Source organism: Pogona vitticeps, chromosome 3 (assembly GCF_051106095.1).
Source record: "Pogona vitticeps strain Pit_001003342236 chromosome 3, PviZW2.1, whole genome shotgun sequence".
In the NCBI taxonomy this organism is placed as follows: domain Eukaryota; kingdom Metazoa; phylum Chordata; class Lepidosauria; order Squamata; family Agamidae; genus Pogona; species Pogona vitticeps.
Window position 1 is genome coordinate 34458949 of NC_135785.1, and position 14640 is coordinate 34473588.

The 14640-nt window shown below is 38.6% G+C and overlaps 1 protein-coding gene across 1 annotated transcript in view; it reads right to left on the reverse strand.

The window, feature by feature from the left end:
• Nucleotides 1-14640, reverse strand: part of COL4A3 (collagen type IV alpha 3 chain) — a 99980-nt gene that overhangs the window by 36203 nt on the left and 49137 nt on the right. Inside the window, exons 20-26 of the mRNA XM_020792621.3 lie at nucleotides 13652-13687; nucleotides 13043-13207; nucleotides 11696-11788; nucleotides 10398-10493; nucleotides 8634-8704; nucleotides 5917-6105; nucleotides 543-711 (exon numbers count right to left, since the gene is read on the reverse strand). Coding sequence (XP_020648280.3) covers nucleotides 543-711; nucleotides 5917-6105; nucleotides 8634-8704; nucleotides 10398-10493; nucleotides 11696-11788; nucleotides 13043-13207; nucleotides 13652-13687 — 819 coding nt within the window. The remainder of the gene's footprint in view (nucleotides 1-542; nucleotides 712-5916; nucleotides 6106-8633; nucleotides 8705-10397; nucleotides 10494-11695; nucleotides 11789-13042; nucleotides 13208-13651; nucleotides 13688-14640) is intronic.

Consider the following 14640-nt stretch of genomic DNA (forward strand, 5'->3'; position numbering starts at 1 on the left):
GCACCTTAGAAACCAATCAGAAGGGAAAGAAGCCCAAAATATGGAACTTTCTGGAATCAGTGCTTCCAGTCTTTCCAAAATCCCCCAGGCTCTTCTGGACAGAGAGAAATTAATGGCACAGCTGTTTGCTTATGGGTTTACTTTTACTTTTAAAAAAACATTCGAAGTAATGAGGTGGAGTTCATTTGGACCAGTTTCGAGTGGAGTAATGTTGGGAGTTGTGAATTCTTCCATGAATGTTGGGAGCACTGATGGGAGCTGTGACTCTAGGAGACCTCCAGTCCTCTCCCTCTCCCGTCAAACATCAAACATGCTCTCCCATCACTTCTTCCAGGCTGGATTTCTGATCTCAGCAAGGAAGCCATCAGAGAAATCTTTGTTTTTGTTTTGCAGCTGCTTGATAGAATTTTATTTAGCTGTCTAGACTTTATTTTATATTGAGGGTACATAAAGTTACTACCACCCTTGCTTTTAAGTCTACCACAAACAACAGCCAATCCTTCTAAATTATGACAACGGTTATAAAATGAAGTTCTACTGACCAGATTCTCCAAGAAACCCAGGCAAACCAGGATTTCCTTGAGATCCTTTAGAACCTTCAGTTCCTTGGGGTCCATATCCTGGTGGTCCAGATGGCCCTATTTCTCCAGGAAGACCTGGGATACCAACAGATCCTGGTGCTCCTCTGTCCCCCTTTGGGCCATCAGATCCCTATGAATAATTTATAAAACACCAGTTAGCACTTGTTGCTTTAATGCCAGAGTAGCAGATCATGCTGAGTCTTTTTCAGCAATGAGGATATGTCTTGTGGCCAGGGCTGGTATCAGGCTTTTTTGCACCCAAGGCAAGACTACCTAACTACTTGCGCCCCCCCCCCACCCATTTTTAAAAACAGACAAACTGTAGGGAAAAAAAAAGTACAAAAGTTGAAATTGTGAAAATTTTATTTAAAAAAATGAGAGAACAATAGAAGAGTCTTCAATTTTGGTTGTTGTGGGTTTTTCGGGCTCTTTGGCCGTGTTCTGAAAGTTGTTCTTCCTGACGTTTCGCCAGTCTCTGTGGCCGGCATCTTCAGAGGACTGGAATAGGAACTCTGTACATGCTTCAATTTTCTTTCTCAAATACAAAACAGTTTTAGCACACAAATCATTTTGAATAATCCTATGAATTGCAATGTCTCTTAAATGTTTCTACTTTTGCCACATAAAAATCTCATTTTGCGTGCCTTTTCTTTTGCAAATGTTGTCACTGATTCCTTCAGGGCAATGGCTGATGCTTCGGCATGTTCAATTGATATAGTTGCCAAACCAACTAGTATACTTTGCAGCGTTGTTGACCGTAAATACTGTATGTTTTTATAAGCTTGGACTTTGAGAAACTGCATTCACTACTAGCCACTGACACTGGGAAGTGTGAGAAGGATCCTTAGAGCAACAGAAACATTAACCACACTATCCAGGAGTTTTTGTTGCACTATGAAGAGAAGTACTCCTTGTGGTGGCATAGGCTTTGGAAGTCTTGGAGCTATTGCTGTAAGTTCACAGCACAGATCTTCAGCATCAATACATCTTCAGTGCATCTTCAGTACATCTTCAGTGCATTTTTTGTTGATCTTGTATACTAAATTTACTTTATTTTATTTATTGTCATTGTACTTCAGTACAACGAAATTAAATGCCATCTTCAGTACACATAATAATAAAATAGACAAGAACATAGCATCCATAACATGAAAACATAGCACATTACACATAAAACACATCCCTCTCATTCACATCCACATCCTTCACATTCAATTTCCCGTCATTCAGTGGAATTCAATATACCTGTAGCTCTGGGATAGAAACTGTTTTTCAACCTATTTGTCTTTGTTTTAATTATCCTGAACCTCCTACCAGATGGTAACAACTAAAAGAGGGAATGGCCAGGTGTGATAGATCTTTGAGAATATTTTGGGCTTTCTTAAGATATCGGGAATTATAGAGATCTTTCAAAGAGCTAAGAGGGCAGCCAATGATCCTCTGGGCCATTGTAATAATCCTCTAGAGTGTTTTCCTATCTGCCATTGTACAGTTGGAAAGCCATATACCAGAGCAATAGGTTAAAATACTCCCTATGATACAGGAATAGAAGGTCACCAGCATTTTTCCATTCAGTTGTTGTCTCCTGAGAAGTCTCAGGTAATATAATCTCTGCTGGACCCTCTTAACCACTACTGTAATATGAGCTCCCCAGGACAAGTCCTCCTTGATTATAACACCCTGAAACTTAAAACTGGTTACCCGTTCCATTTGCTCTCCACTTATAACTAATGGCTGAATATCTGATTGATCTCTTCTATAGTCTACTATAAGCTCCTTGATCTTCTTGATGTTAAGGGTCAAGTTGTTATCTTCACACCACGAGAGCAATCAATTCACCTAATCTCAATCGGCTAACTCATCCCCTTCAGAAAAAAGACCTACCACTCTTGTATCATCTGCAAATTTGGGAATAATATTATTTTGATGCATGGGTGTGCAATCATATGTATACAAGTAAAGTAAAGGGCTCAACACACATCCTTGTGGTGTTCCAGTGTTAAGAATGAGAGCTGAGGAGGTATAATTCTCCAATCTAACGCTCTGGGAATGGCCAGATAAAAAAAATCCATAATCCAAGAACAAATTGAATGTGAAAACCCAAGCTCTGTGAGCGTGGACACCAATCTATATGGAAGGATTGTGTTAAATGCAGAACTGAAGTCCACAAAAAACATCCTCACATAGGTCCCTCACTGTTCTAGGTGGGTCAAGGAAGTGTGGAGAGTAATAGCTATGGCATCCTCCATAGATCTGTTAGTTCTGTATGCAAACTGATATTTATCCATTTTAGGTGAAAGACTAGAGATAATATGCTTGTGTACCAACTTTTCAAAACATTTCATGATGTTAGACGTAAGTGTCACTGGTCTATAATTACTGAGGTTGTATTTGGCAGTGGAACAATAATGGAGGCCTTCAAGCAGGATGGAATAATAGACTGTGATAAAGATCCATTGAAATTCTTGGTGAAAACCCCAGCCAGCTGATGAGCACAATCTTTGAGCACACGACCAGGAATGATATTGGGTTCTGTAGCCTTTCTAGGATCCACAGCCCTCAGAGCTTTCCTTACTTCATGCTCCTCCACAGTGAGATAGAAATTGCTGTGAACTAGTGGCTGTCTTTTTGCTGTCTCTGGTAGTCGCACTTCAAAATGAGTGAAGAAATGATTCAATTCCTCAGCCAATGAAGCTTCAGCCTCAGCAGAAATGACGTTATTTGATTTATAATTAGTTATTTGCTGAAACCCCTGCCACACTTGCCTCACATTGTTATTGTGAAACTGCCCTTCAATTTTGCTTTTATAATCTCTCTTAGCACGCCAAATGCCTCTCTTCAGCCCAACTCTCGCAGCACTATATCTTTCCCCATCACCAGACCTGAAGGCGTTTTTTCTGTCATGCAAAAGGCACTGGACTTCTCTAGTCATCCAGTGCTTCTGATTGCGATAGATCCATATGACTTTATCCACAGTAACAGTATATATGCAATATCCGTCTGGCGCCGACGTTGATGACATTTCGGCGCCAGGTCAAAACCTTCCTGTTCCAGAAGGCTTTTAATTGAAATAACAACTGTGGGTCCTGATGATGGCAATTTTAATTGTATTTTAATTGTATTTTAATTGTATTTTAATCATTTTATTGTATTGAATTTTAATTATTGTAAGCCGCCCAGAGACCTCTGGGTAGAGTGGGCGGCATATAAATAAAATAAATAAATAAATAAATAAATAAATAAATAAATAATAAATAAATATTTAATATAGCATAGAACAACTGGAGTGTACTCCTCCAGGTCCGCATCACAGAAACTGTCCCAATTTGTTTTCTCAAAACAGTCCTGAAGTTGCTGTGAGGCATCTTTAGGCCACGATTCCACTGTCTTTATTATAGGCAAAGTCTGTTTTCTGAGAGGAATGTACACTGGCACCAATAACAGTGACATATGATCTGAATGTCCCAAGTGTGGTAATTATATAGCCCTATAGCCATGTTTAATGTTGGTATATACTTTTGTCCAGCGTGTTCATTTTTCTGGTAGCACATTTAACATGCTGGTAAAACTTAGGTAATATAGTCTTTAATTTGACGTGGTTGAAATCCCCTGCCATAATGAATGCAGCATCAGGATTCCTATTCTGCTGATCGTCCACCATATTATACAAGAGTCCCAAAGCTGCACTGGTATTAGCATCAGGTGGAACATAGACTGCAGTAATCAAGATCACATTAAACTCCCATGGAAGCTATATTGGTCTACATCTAACAGTCATATACTCCAAATCCTTAGAGCAATGGCTATCAACAATCTTTGTATTTCTGCACCAGCTTTTGTTCAAAGACTTAAACCCCCTCCTTTACTCTTTCCGGTATCCCTGCTCCTGTATTGTCAGTGAGCTATATATAGCATAGCCCTCCAGCTCAACCACTGTGTCCAGGATAGAAGAGTGAAACCAGCTTTCTATGATTAGCAAAACATAGCAGTCATTAATATGTTTGCTCTTTACAATCTGCATCCTTAATTCATCCATTTTGTTAGCCAAAGGTCTTGCGTTGGTAAGAAAAAGGCTTGGAATTGGAGGCTTGTGTGGAGATATACTCAACTTTACGAAAACACCAGCATGACAACCTCTTTTTCCCCTTCTGTCTCTCTGCTGCAGCCTCCTCCTTCCCACTGGAATTGTAATCCAGTAATTTTCAGTTGCATTTCTTCAAGAAACTAGTCTGTATAAGACTGTGCTCCTCTGAGTTCAGTTCTGCACCTCTCGGGTCAGTTCTGTGAACTTCTGAGGTCAGTTTTATTCCCCTCTCAGGTCTACGCTCTAGGCGATTGCCTAATTCACCTACTGGTAGCTCCAGCCCTGCTTGTGGCAACGTGGGGAGAAGAACTAATTTCACTCAGTGTGAATGTTCACACTTTGCTTCTCTTAGGAAAAGAAACTCTGGAAAACAATATGGACAATACCTATATTCCATTCTTTTATTTACAAAAATACATACTGCTTGAAAATACATCTTACAAATACATACATTTATGAAGTCCTATCAAATTCTGCAGGTCTACCATACAGAAAATATGTTTCAGATCTTTTTGTAGACATAGTCTGCATTTGCCACTTACATTCTCCTCCTCCTACAGTGTGTTTCACCAATGACACTTGAAGCAAGAATAAATAATATGACAACTTTATTTTAGTCATCACAGATTTCCAGGAGATTGCCTTAAAATTGGCTCAGATGAAATCATTTTTCTGTATACGGCTGAGTAGCATATGGCATTTCCATCTACATCAAGCTACATTTTGCCCAAAGCCAGCCATTTTATTTTGGCATATAAGGAAGAGAATCCAACAGGTGCCACTCCCTGTCTGTGAAATATAAAAGCATTATAATACCACGTTTTCAAGGGGATGGTCATTATTTTGTGGTAGCAAAATCAACAAAGAATTTTGTAGTACCTCAAAGACTAACACATTTTATTTGGCATGGAGCCTACTTTTTCAGATGCCAGCCATTACCTTAGTGTTTACTGCCCTTATACAGCGCCCCAGAACTGCTGCTTGCCTAAGGTGGCTGCCTCGCTGTGACTAATGGTAGTACCATCCCTGTATCATTTTTAAAAATATTTATGTACAAAGTCTTATATACAAACTTATTTTTTTAAAAAAAATTCACTACAGTCATGCATCTATGTTGTCTGCAGTTTTCACACGGACATTTTTCAGATATCATAAATGCAATCGAACAAACACTAATATATGATATATGGACACAGATAGGGTACATTATACCATTCATGTCATTTTCAGTTTATTGTAGCTTATACAAACCTTTGTTCCCACAGAACCTCTTGCGCCATTCAGTCCAGGTTTTCCAGGTAACCCATCCAATCCATTTTCTCCAGGTCTCCCTCTCAGTCCTGGTTCTCCTGTGTCTCCGCTTGGACCTTCTGGATCAATATAGGCTGGTTCACCTTTTGATCCTTTAAGACCTTGCTGTCCTGCGGGACCTGGGAATCCCTAGGTCAGATTTCATTAATAAAATGTATGATAGGCAGAGCAGAATAAAACACAAAACCTGTGCTTGGGGAAAAACAATTCCTTCCAAGTTCTCCCATGAAGTAATTATTTTCATATGTAAAACAGTTACATGAGCAGAAAGCATCCTCAATTAGTAATTGTCTGACAATGCATTAGATTGTAAGGCTGAACTAAAAATGGTTCAGGAAATGGAGCTGGTCCAGAATACACCTACCAGATCATTAACTAGGATTGGGTATTTTCACCATGTTATGCTTGTGCTTTGGCAGCAGTGCTTCAGGGCCTACTTTAAATTTGGACCATTACAGCCTTAAATGGTTAGGTACCAATTTACTGGAAAGGTTGCCTTCTCCTCTATGTACCTTCCGAAATCTTATCTTCATATGAGCAGAGCAGACTACTACACCAAATGTAGTAAGAGAGAAGGTATTTTTGATAGTGACATCCTGGTTATGAAAAAAAAATCTTCCTAGAGAATTTCACCTGTTATCTTCTTGGTCTTTTTAGCTGTACATCAAGATCTTGTACTTAGCCAGGCCTTTTAACAAACTCATATTTTACAGCAGCAATGTTTTACAGCCTGTGAGAAAAGTGTGGTCCCCAAATGATGTTTCTGATATACTCCACATTTCCACAGACTCCCCAATTCTTCCTCACAGGAAAAAAAAAAACACACCTGATGTTTTGTAAGGTCACAGAGCTCCCCTAAACCCACAAAGGCTCCAAAGGGATGGGAGAACAGCATTAGATCGTTTTTGTTTTCAAAATTTGTCTGAGTTTAGATATTTCCAAAGCAGGTGTGCCTGTGGGTAGTGTCTTCGCTCATTAAAACATGGATCAGAACCATCACTCAGTGTCTGAAATCCTGTCTGCACAGCTATACTGCATAGGGTTGATGATCTAATCAGTCATGGATTTTTTTTAAAATAAAACAATTTCTGATTCCCTCTCCTAAGGTTCCAAGACTCTCAAAGACTCCCCTTCATCACAGGAAAGCCATCAGGAGCCATGGGACAAGTCAGTGATTTCTGAAAATTGCTGCCAGTCATCCCAGTAGTGGCAAATTTTGATGATGAACGACTTCCCCCAGTTCTGCAGCACACAATGACTTCTCCTGCAGTAAAGTATTCCATGGGAACCTAGGGACCTTTTGAAGGTGGCAGGAAGAATAGGAAATATTTTCTTTCTGAAAAAAATCACCACAGCTGAGGACTTTATCAGCCTTAAGTGGTATGAATGAATTTTATTGCAGTATAAAAACATACGACTACATCTAGCACAGTTAGAGGATAATACCCTGATAATATAATGAGATATCTACATATGATCCAAAATTCAAAGTTTAAAATATAATTTAGAATTTAAACCTTCTAATTAACCCATCTTCTTAATATGAAATTTAATCAAATATAAGCAAAATTTAACTATTTGTTTAGTAATAAAAGAGTTTTCATCATTTAAAAGTCTTTCCAACCCCCCCCTCATTTGCATCTGCTCTTAATCTATCTAAACATGACAGGATAAATCTCTTCCTATGTAGGTGATGAAAGGGGCAATGGAAAAACATATGCACCATTGTTTCCACCTCCCCTTGAGGGCATAGGTAGCATCTGTCCTCATAAATCCTCTTCCTGTATCTCCCTTCAAGAACCTTTGACAGGATAGCTGAGCAGCGAGTAAAAATTAACATTCTCTTATAGATGGGATCTTCCAGCTCTGAAATACACCTGGCCATGCTCATGATATATCTGGCCACAGTACAGGCCCTAAAAAGAGGAGATTGTGCTATATCACGTTGACGCTCTATATCCTGAACCTTTTGTGTGACAAGAGATTTCACTTGTGTAATACTCTGGACCAGTAGATCATCTGGTGAAAGACCCAAACTTCCTAGGCTGCTTTGAAGAGAGTGTATCCATCTAGGTTAAAAGGAGTATTGTTTTATCAAAGGAAGGCCTTTTTGGTTTGAGAAAATCTTAAGCCATTAACATAAAGAAGATATTAGTATTCTAGCTTCTATTTTCATTTGACCCAGTTCTAAACATACAAGAGCATGAGGGACACCTAGGGGAACTTGTAGGATGGACTGAAAAAATTTAGATCAGTTTTTACGAACTAGGGGAGGGCTTTTTGTCCCGGTGGCACTGAAGCTCTACCAACATAAAGTCTTAGCTCAGCTCTTATATGGTATATGTATATGGGCATCTCCATGGCCTTATGTGGTACAATATATGGAACAGGATTTTCTGCATTGCACTTTAGTATTGCATTTGTTTTGTGAGCTACCCAGAAAACCTGTGTTACAGAGTGACTAGCAATATAAATAATGTTAATCTTCATCCTCGTCCATGGAAATTCCATCTGCCAAAAGAGTGATGCCTTTTTATGACCAGTATCACAAGGCCCCAGAGAACCACATCTCTGTCTTTACAATTCAGAAAAGTCCATTATTTAAAGCAGCAAATACACATAAACAACTTATAAAAGCAATCTAATATGAACCTTACTTGAATTCCAGGTGGCCCCTGCCGCCCTTGGGATCCTTGAGACCCCTTTGGGCCAAACCTTCCTTCTACACCTGCAATGGAAATACCACGACTTAATAGGATGCAAAACAGGCTGAAGTAATCAGGCAACTGCTGTAGGTCCTTTCGCATTTGTCCCAGATTGGGGCCCTTCAGATCACTTACTGAACTACATCTGTGATCAAATTCAGATAGCAAGTAGTTCAAATAGATGCAATCAGACTGATTTGCAAAGCAAGGAAAGCAAAGATGATTAAAAATAATGCATTTCATTTCCTCCTTTTAGACCTCTGAAAATACAGACAGCACAATCTCTCCACTAAAAATGTCCTTGAAAGGGGGGAAATGTGATTAATAGACCGCTAAAATATTAGAAACAGGTGACTTTTTGGATCCAGCTAGACTCTTCATCAGGCTGGACATTGCACAGCTTGAGGGGGGTTGGGAAGCAACAGAATAGTCCTAAAAATTGTGTTTCATTCTCAAGGTCTCTGCAAAAGTAAGCCCCAAGACAAAGACTCCAAGCATGTCACTTTAGCTTGAGGTATCTGGTTTTGCAGGCAATGCAGGACCACCTGCAGGACCACCTTTTTGTCTCTGTAGACAAAGAATTTCTAATCACTTAGAGCAGCCATTCTCAATGGGGGGGGGCGGAATATGCCTGCCCTGGCACATTTAAAGGGGGTCACAGACTGAAACATGTGAGAAATTTCTGAGATATATCTGTTCATGCTGTACCCTTGTTTGACGGGCGCCCTGGAACCTGAGAAGAGCTCCTAAAAGGGCTATGGCCAAAAAAGGTTGAGAATGGCTGACCTAGAGTATTTCCTGTGGTCTTGAATTGATAACTACTGCTTTGCTGGGCATAAAGACGCTCAGGAGCAGGACAAGCCCCATATCAGAGGAGTGGGAGATTACATTTAGTTGATGCTTTGTGGACTAAAGCCAAATTTCCTAGCAGTTGAAGAATATGGTACTGTAATGGCCCAATATGAATAAAGGTGTTTTGCACCCATGTTACTCTAGTTATGCTTGGAAAATGCCACCTCTGCTTCCTTAATTTATTAGTATATAACACCATGGCAATTCTTTACTTCCATCAATACAATACTTTGATGACTATTTTGTACTAATGACTGTTTTGTATATAATGTATTTCATTAATCTCTTGATCCTTTCAGCGCATGAACAGAGAAAGAACATACAGAGGAGCAGACATTATAGTGCTTGGACATTTTCTCTGTATTAAAAATGAATCTGAGATTGGTTTGCCCTTGTTTCTGCTTTATAAGTTGGTAATACAGATAGGTGTATCCTTTACGATTTTCTCAAGAAAAGTGGACCAAGATTTTGTTTTATCCTGAACCTCTTGCCTGCAGCATTAATTTTAGTGGATTGGGTTAATGCACCATTATGCTAACAGAAGCTGATTTCTTACACCATTTTGTCATTTCTAAAGCTTAACATAGAACACTCTGGCAGTATAATATGGGATTCCAGGACTGAGTTGGAAGGTACATATTTATTCTAAATATTCTAAGGACTTATTTATTCTAAATATTCTAAGGACTTATTTATTCTTATTTATTCTAAATTAATCTAAGTCCTGTTATTAATTTATAATCTATTTGACATTAGAGAATAAACTCATCTACAAATAAGAACATATTAGCAAACAGAGATTTTCACTTGTTTTAAAATAATGATACATTTTAATGATATTTAGGCACTTCCACCACCTTTTACCTTTAACTCCTTGTTGTCCTTCCGGTCCAGGTATACCAAGAAGGCCCGGTTCTCCTGTGATATAGGTACACTGGTCACATGGGCCTGCTTCTTCACCTGCAATGAAATGTTAGAAGTTACGTAGGAAGACAATCATTTTGTTAAAAGCACAAGTATCTTTGGCAAGTTTGTTGTCAAGGATTATAAAGTGAATTCATGTTTGTGCATCCAATCCCCAATGGCATGAGCTTTTCTTGAACAATATGGTAGCTCCCAGGAGCAGATACTGAGGTAATTATCTCCTCAAATTAAACATTATTAATCTACATCACAGAAAGGATAATAAACACAGGCAACCTCTAAAAACAGCGAGCAAGAGTGAGCCTGTGCCTATATAGCTTTTAACAATTGACTCATTTTCCCAATTTTTATTCTACCATTTTTTCAAATACTCAGGGCAGCATCAATGGTACATGGGTTGTCCATTTTCTCTTCATGACAGATCTATGGGTTTGATTATGCTAAACCTGCACTTACATGTCAGATTAGTCTATGGTTCAGCACCATGCTTACTGGGCCACTGGCAAGGACCAATCACAACAAGGCACAGCTTGCTATACTAACCTATTCCCTGTCCTCTGATGCAGTTGGAAGAAGGAGTCTGGAAGCATATTTTCTTTGTCACCTATAACCATTGTTTGTTACGTGAGAAACTGTGGTTAACATTATAGTTTCTATTTGTTGTTTCTGAAACTAGCTTGCTGCAACCAATCCTAGCAAATATTAACAACAGCTCTCAGCTTAGACAATGTGGAAAGCTGAAAGTTAATTAAAGATGAAACAAAAGCTGTTGAACTGCTGCTTTACCCATGAGGGAAAAGGGATGGGAAGAACTGTGTGTGAGTCCAAGGCTTACTGTTGCTACTGTACATGGTGCCGAATCATGATTCAGTGTAATACATGAAGATTAATAGCTGGCTGGTGAATGTAACCTAAGTCCAGTACAGTAATTTTTAAATCACAAGAACTCTTGTATATGCCACATACACACATTTGCACATGGTGTGGGATAAAGCACTCACTGGCACTTGAAAAGATTGGTACACTTTCAAACATTGGTCTGACTCCTGTGTATGTGCTCCATGTGAAAATAAAACCAAGGTCAACTGCTCTTTACCTGACGACAATGCTCTGCCCAAATAGTCTAGACATTGTCTGTTTTTCATCACCGTGATCTGGGGCTACGATTTTTATCTGCTGCCTTGCCGTTCTTATATTATTAAAGGTTAGAAGATATCTTTGCAAGCAAGGTAACTAACCTTTTGCTCCAATCTCTCCTGAAAGGCCCGGAGGCCCCATGCATCCTGGGCTTCCAGGGGATCCTTGTGGACCTCTTTCAAAAGTTATTCTACCTGTTTGTGGGAGAGATGTATTAAACTTGATTAACATCTTGCTCACAAGACCACTGATAGCCATTTGGACTTTGTTTCAGAGAACCTTTAAGCTAGATTTATATAACAGCATTGACAACAAAGAAGACATAAATCAATTCTAACTTATATGAGCAGCCTTGAGTCCTACCATTGGGAGAAAGGCAGGATAGAAATGCAATAAATAACTAATCTGAATCTGATAAAGATAAATGACTCCCCCAGGAGTCTGACAGAGATTTATAGATCTACAGGCAAAGAACAGGTTCTATGGTTGATCATAGCTGCCATCATCCCAGTAAAGGATTATTCCCAGAATGAAACCAGATAACCAGTAACAAGCTTTACCAAACTCATCTGAGTATCTCATTATAAGTGTCTTCACTGCTGCAATAATTCCAGGCACTTTTGAAACTATGTACTAACTAACTAACTAACTAACTAACTAACTAACTAACTAACTAACTAACTAACTAACTAACTAACTAACTAACTAACTAACTAACTAACTAACTATCTATCTATCTATCTATCTATCTATCTATCTATCTATCTATCTATCTATCTATCTATCTATCTATCTATCTATCTATCTATCTGTCATCTTTATAGAACTCCTAGGGGAGTCAGTTATCCTTATTAGGTTCTGAATGAATGAATGAATCAATCAATTAATGAAGCAATGAATGAATAAATAAATAAATAAATAAATGTTGCCACAGATATTAAAAATATTTCTAGCTATGCTTAACATTTTGAGAAACTCAAATGAGGAATTGCATTTATTTACTATCAGTTACCCCTTTGATGTTATTGTAGTTGTTTAACATTGATTTGCTATAGGGATCTTTGTAACCAGCTGTAGTCTTTTCTCTTCCTGCACTCTTATGTGTCTTGGTTGTACTTAGTGCAGGAGGAAAAAAAAATCCTGAAGCAATAGATGTATGATTTTAGTCTTTGTCCACTGATGTCAGTGCTACAACATGTGTTGGTCCAGTGGCTGCACATGTTCAGAGTCAGTACAGAGATGGCATCCAATACAGCTTTTGTTGCACAAGAAATTGCACAATTGGTTGTGCAAAAGGTTCCATCTTCCAATATTCTTGTTTTCTTTGCAAGAAATGCATCAATAATTGCTGCTGCAGTTGCTCTTAGCTGTAAGAGATGCAGTTGGGGTAACTCCAGTGTTGCAGACTGGCATGATACACACATAATGACATTGCCATGTATCTTTACCTGGTTGTCCTGGAAGACCTACAGCCCCTGCTGGGCCTGGCTGTCCGAGAGGTCCTGGAAGTCCTGGTGGTCCAATGGCATTCATGCCAGGTTGTCCTCTGTCACCTTTCCTTCCTTTGAGACCTGGAGAACCTGGTAGACCTCTTGGACCAGGTTGTGAAATGCCTAATGTAAGATTTTATAAGGCAAATTTTTACAGCGGGTTAAAAGCATTTTACACTTGTCTTTAATTCTTGTGTCCTAGTGCTTTCAGCCATTTAGAAGAATTTAATTTGAAGTCAAAATAGAACCTCATGTTTTCTTGTGGTATACAGTAGGCTTTTAGTAACTGTAGTAAGTAATTGCCTCTGGCCAAAATCCTCTTGCATGGCTATGCATATGACTTAACTTTTAGAAGCAAACTGTTCCAAGTTAAGAAATCAACATAGATATTATCAGCTGCATGCTGAGTCACACAAATCAGTATGCAACTGATAATGTCAATGCTGATTTCTTAACTTGGGGGCAACTCTCCTTGAAAAGTTATGTCATTTGTGCTACACCCGTCTAACTAAGTCAGAGAATTTGGGCCACTTGTGTTATTTTTTCCATCACAGTGACAATACATACCTGGGCTACCAATGATACCAGAGGGACCTTGTGGCCCTGCAAGAACAAAATATGAATTACACATCTATATCAAGATGACAGTATTTTTTATTTTATTATTATGAATGTTTATTATTTTAGTGCCCTTTTCCTTAATAGCTTTTTAAAAAATGTTATGGTCAGCTGCAACACACTTACATCATAATCCTATGGATGGTTATGTGAAAGTAAATTGTACTAATTTATACAGATTTTCTACTAAAACCAACATGTATTTTATGGCATCAAACCATTTCCAGCAGAGGACAATCAGATTCTCATTGTCCATTTCAAAGCAGCCAATTTTATTAACATTTCATTATTCAATTGACCAAAACGTTTTAATATACTCTTAAGTATAGGTATCTTTAAGGCAAAAGGATCTTTTTAAGGAAAAAGACAGGGTAAAATATTTTAAATAACTAGTTTAAATAAAATTAGAATATTTGGATGCAATGCACATAACAGATCTTGAAACCCAGCAGCAGATACAATTTGTTTCAGCTAAGTTTATGTCAAGATCTTCATGGACTCTGTTTCACTATTATAATCCCCGTGTTAGATACAAGTTGCAGGTTCAATCTCATATATATCCAGGGAGGCTGGAAAAGCTTGCACCTAAATCTCTGAAGGTTTGTTGCCAATCAGCATTGAGAAAATTAGGCTAGTCTGACTAAATGATAAATAGCTTCTTTTTCATGCTTTTCTGCATTTCAGACCTCATAGATAAATAACACACTTGATGGACAAAATTCTGCTATAAAACACCATGTGTATAACAGCATTTGCACAAGTGGTCTTGGCTTTTTGCGGGCCATCCACCATCCACCAAGACACCTGATGGAGTACTGTATGCAATTATTTGCACAGTCCATCATGTCCAAGAGTTTGTGAACATTGCTTGCATGATTTCTGCTTTCCAGTTCAAGATATCAATAGACTTCTAGCTTCTATAGGCAAGGGACAAGTAA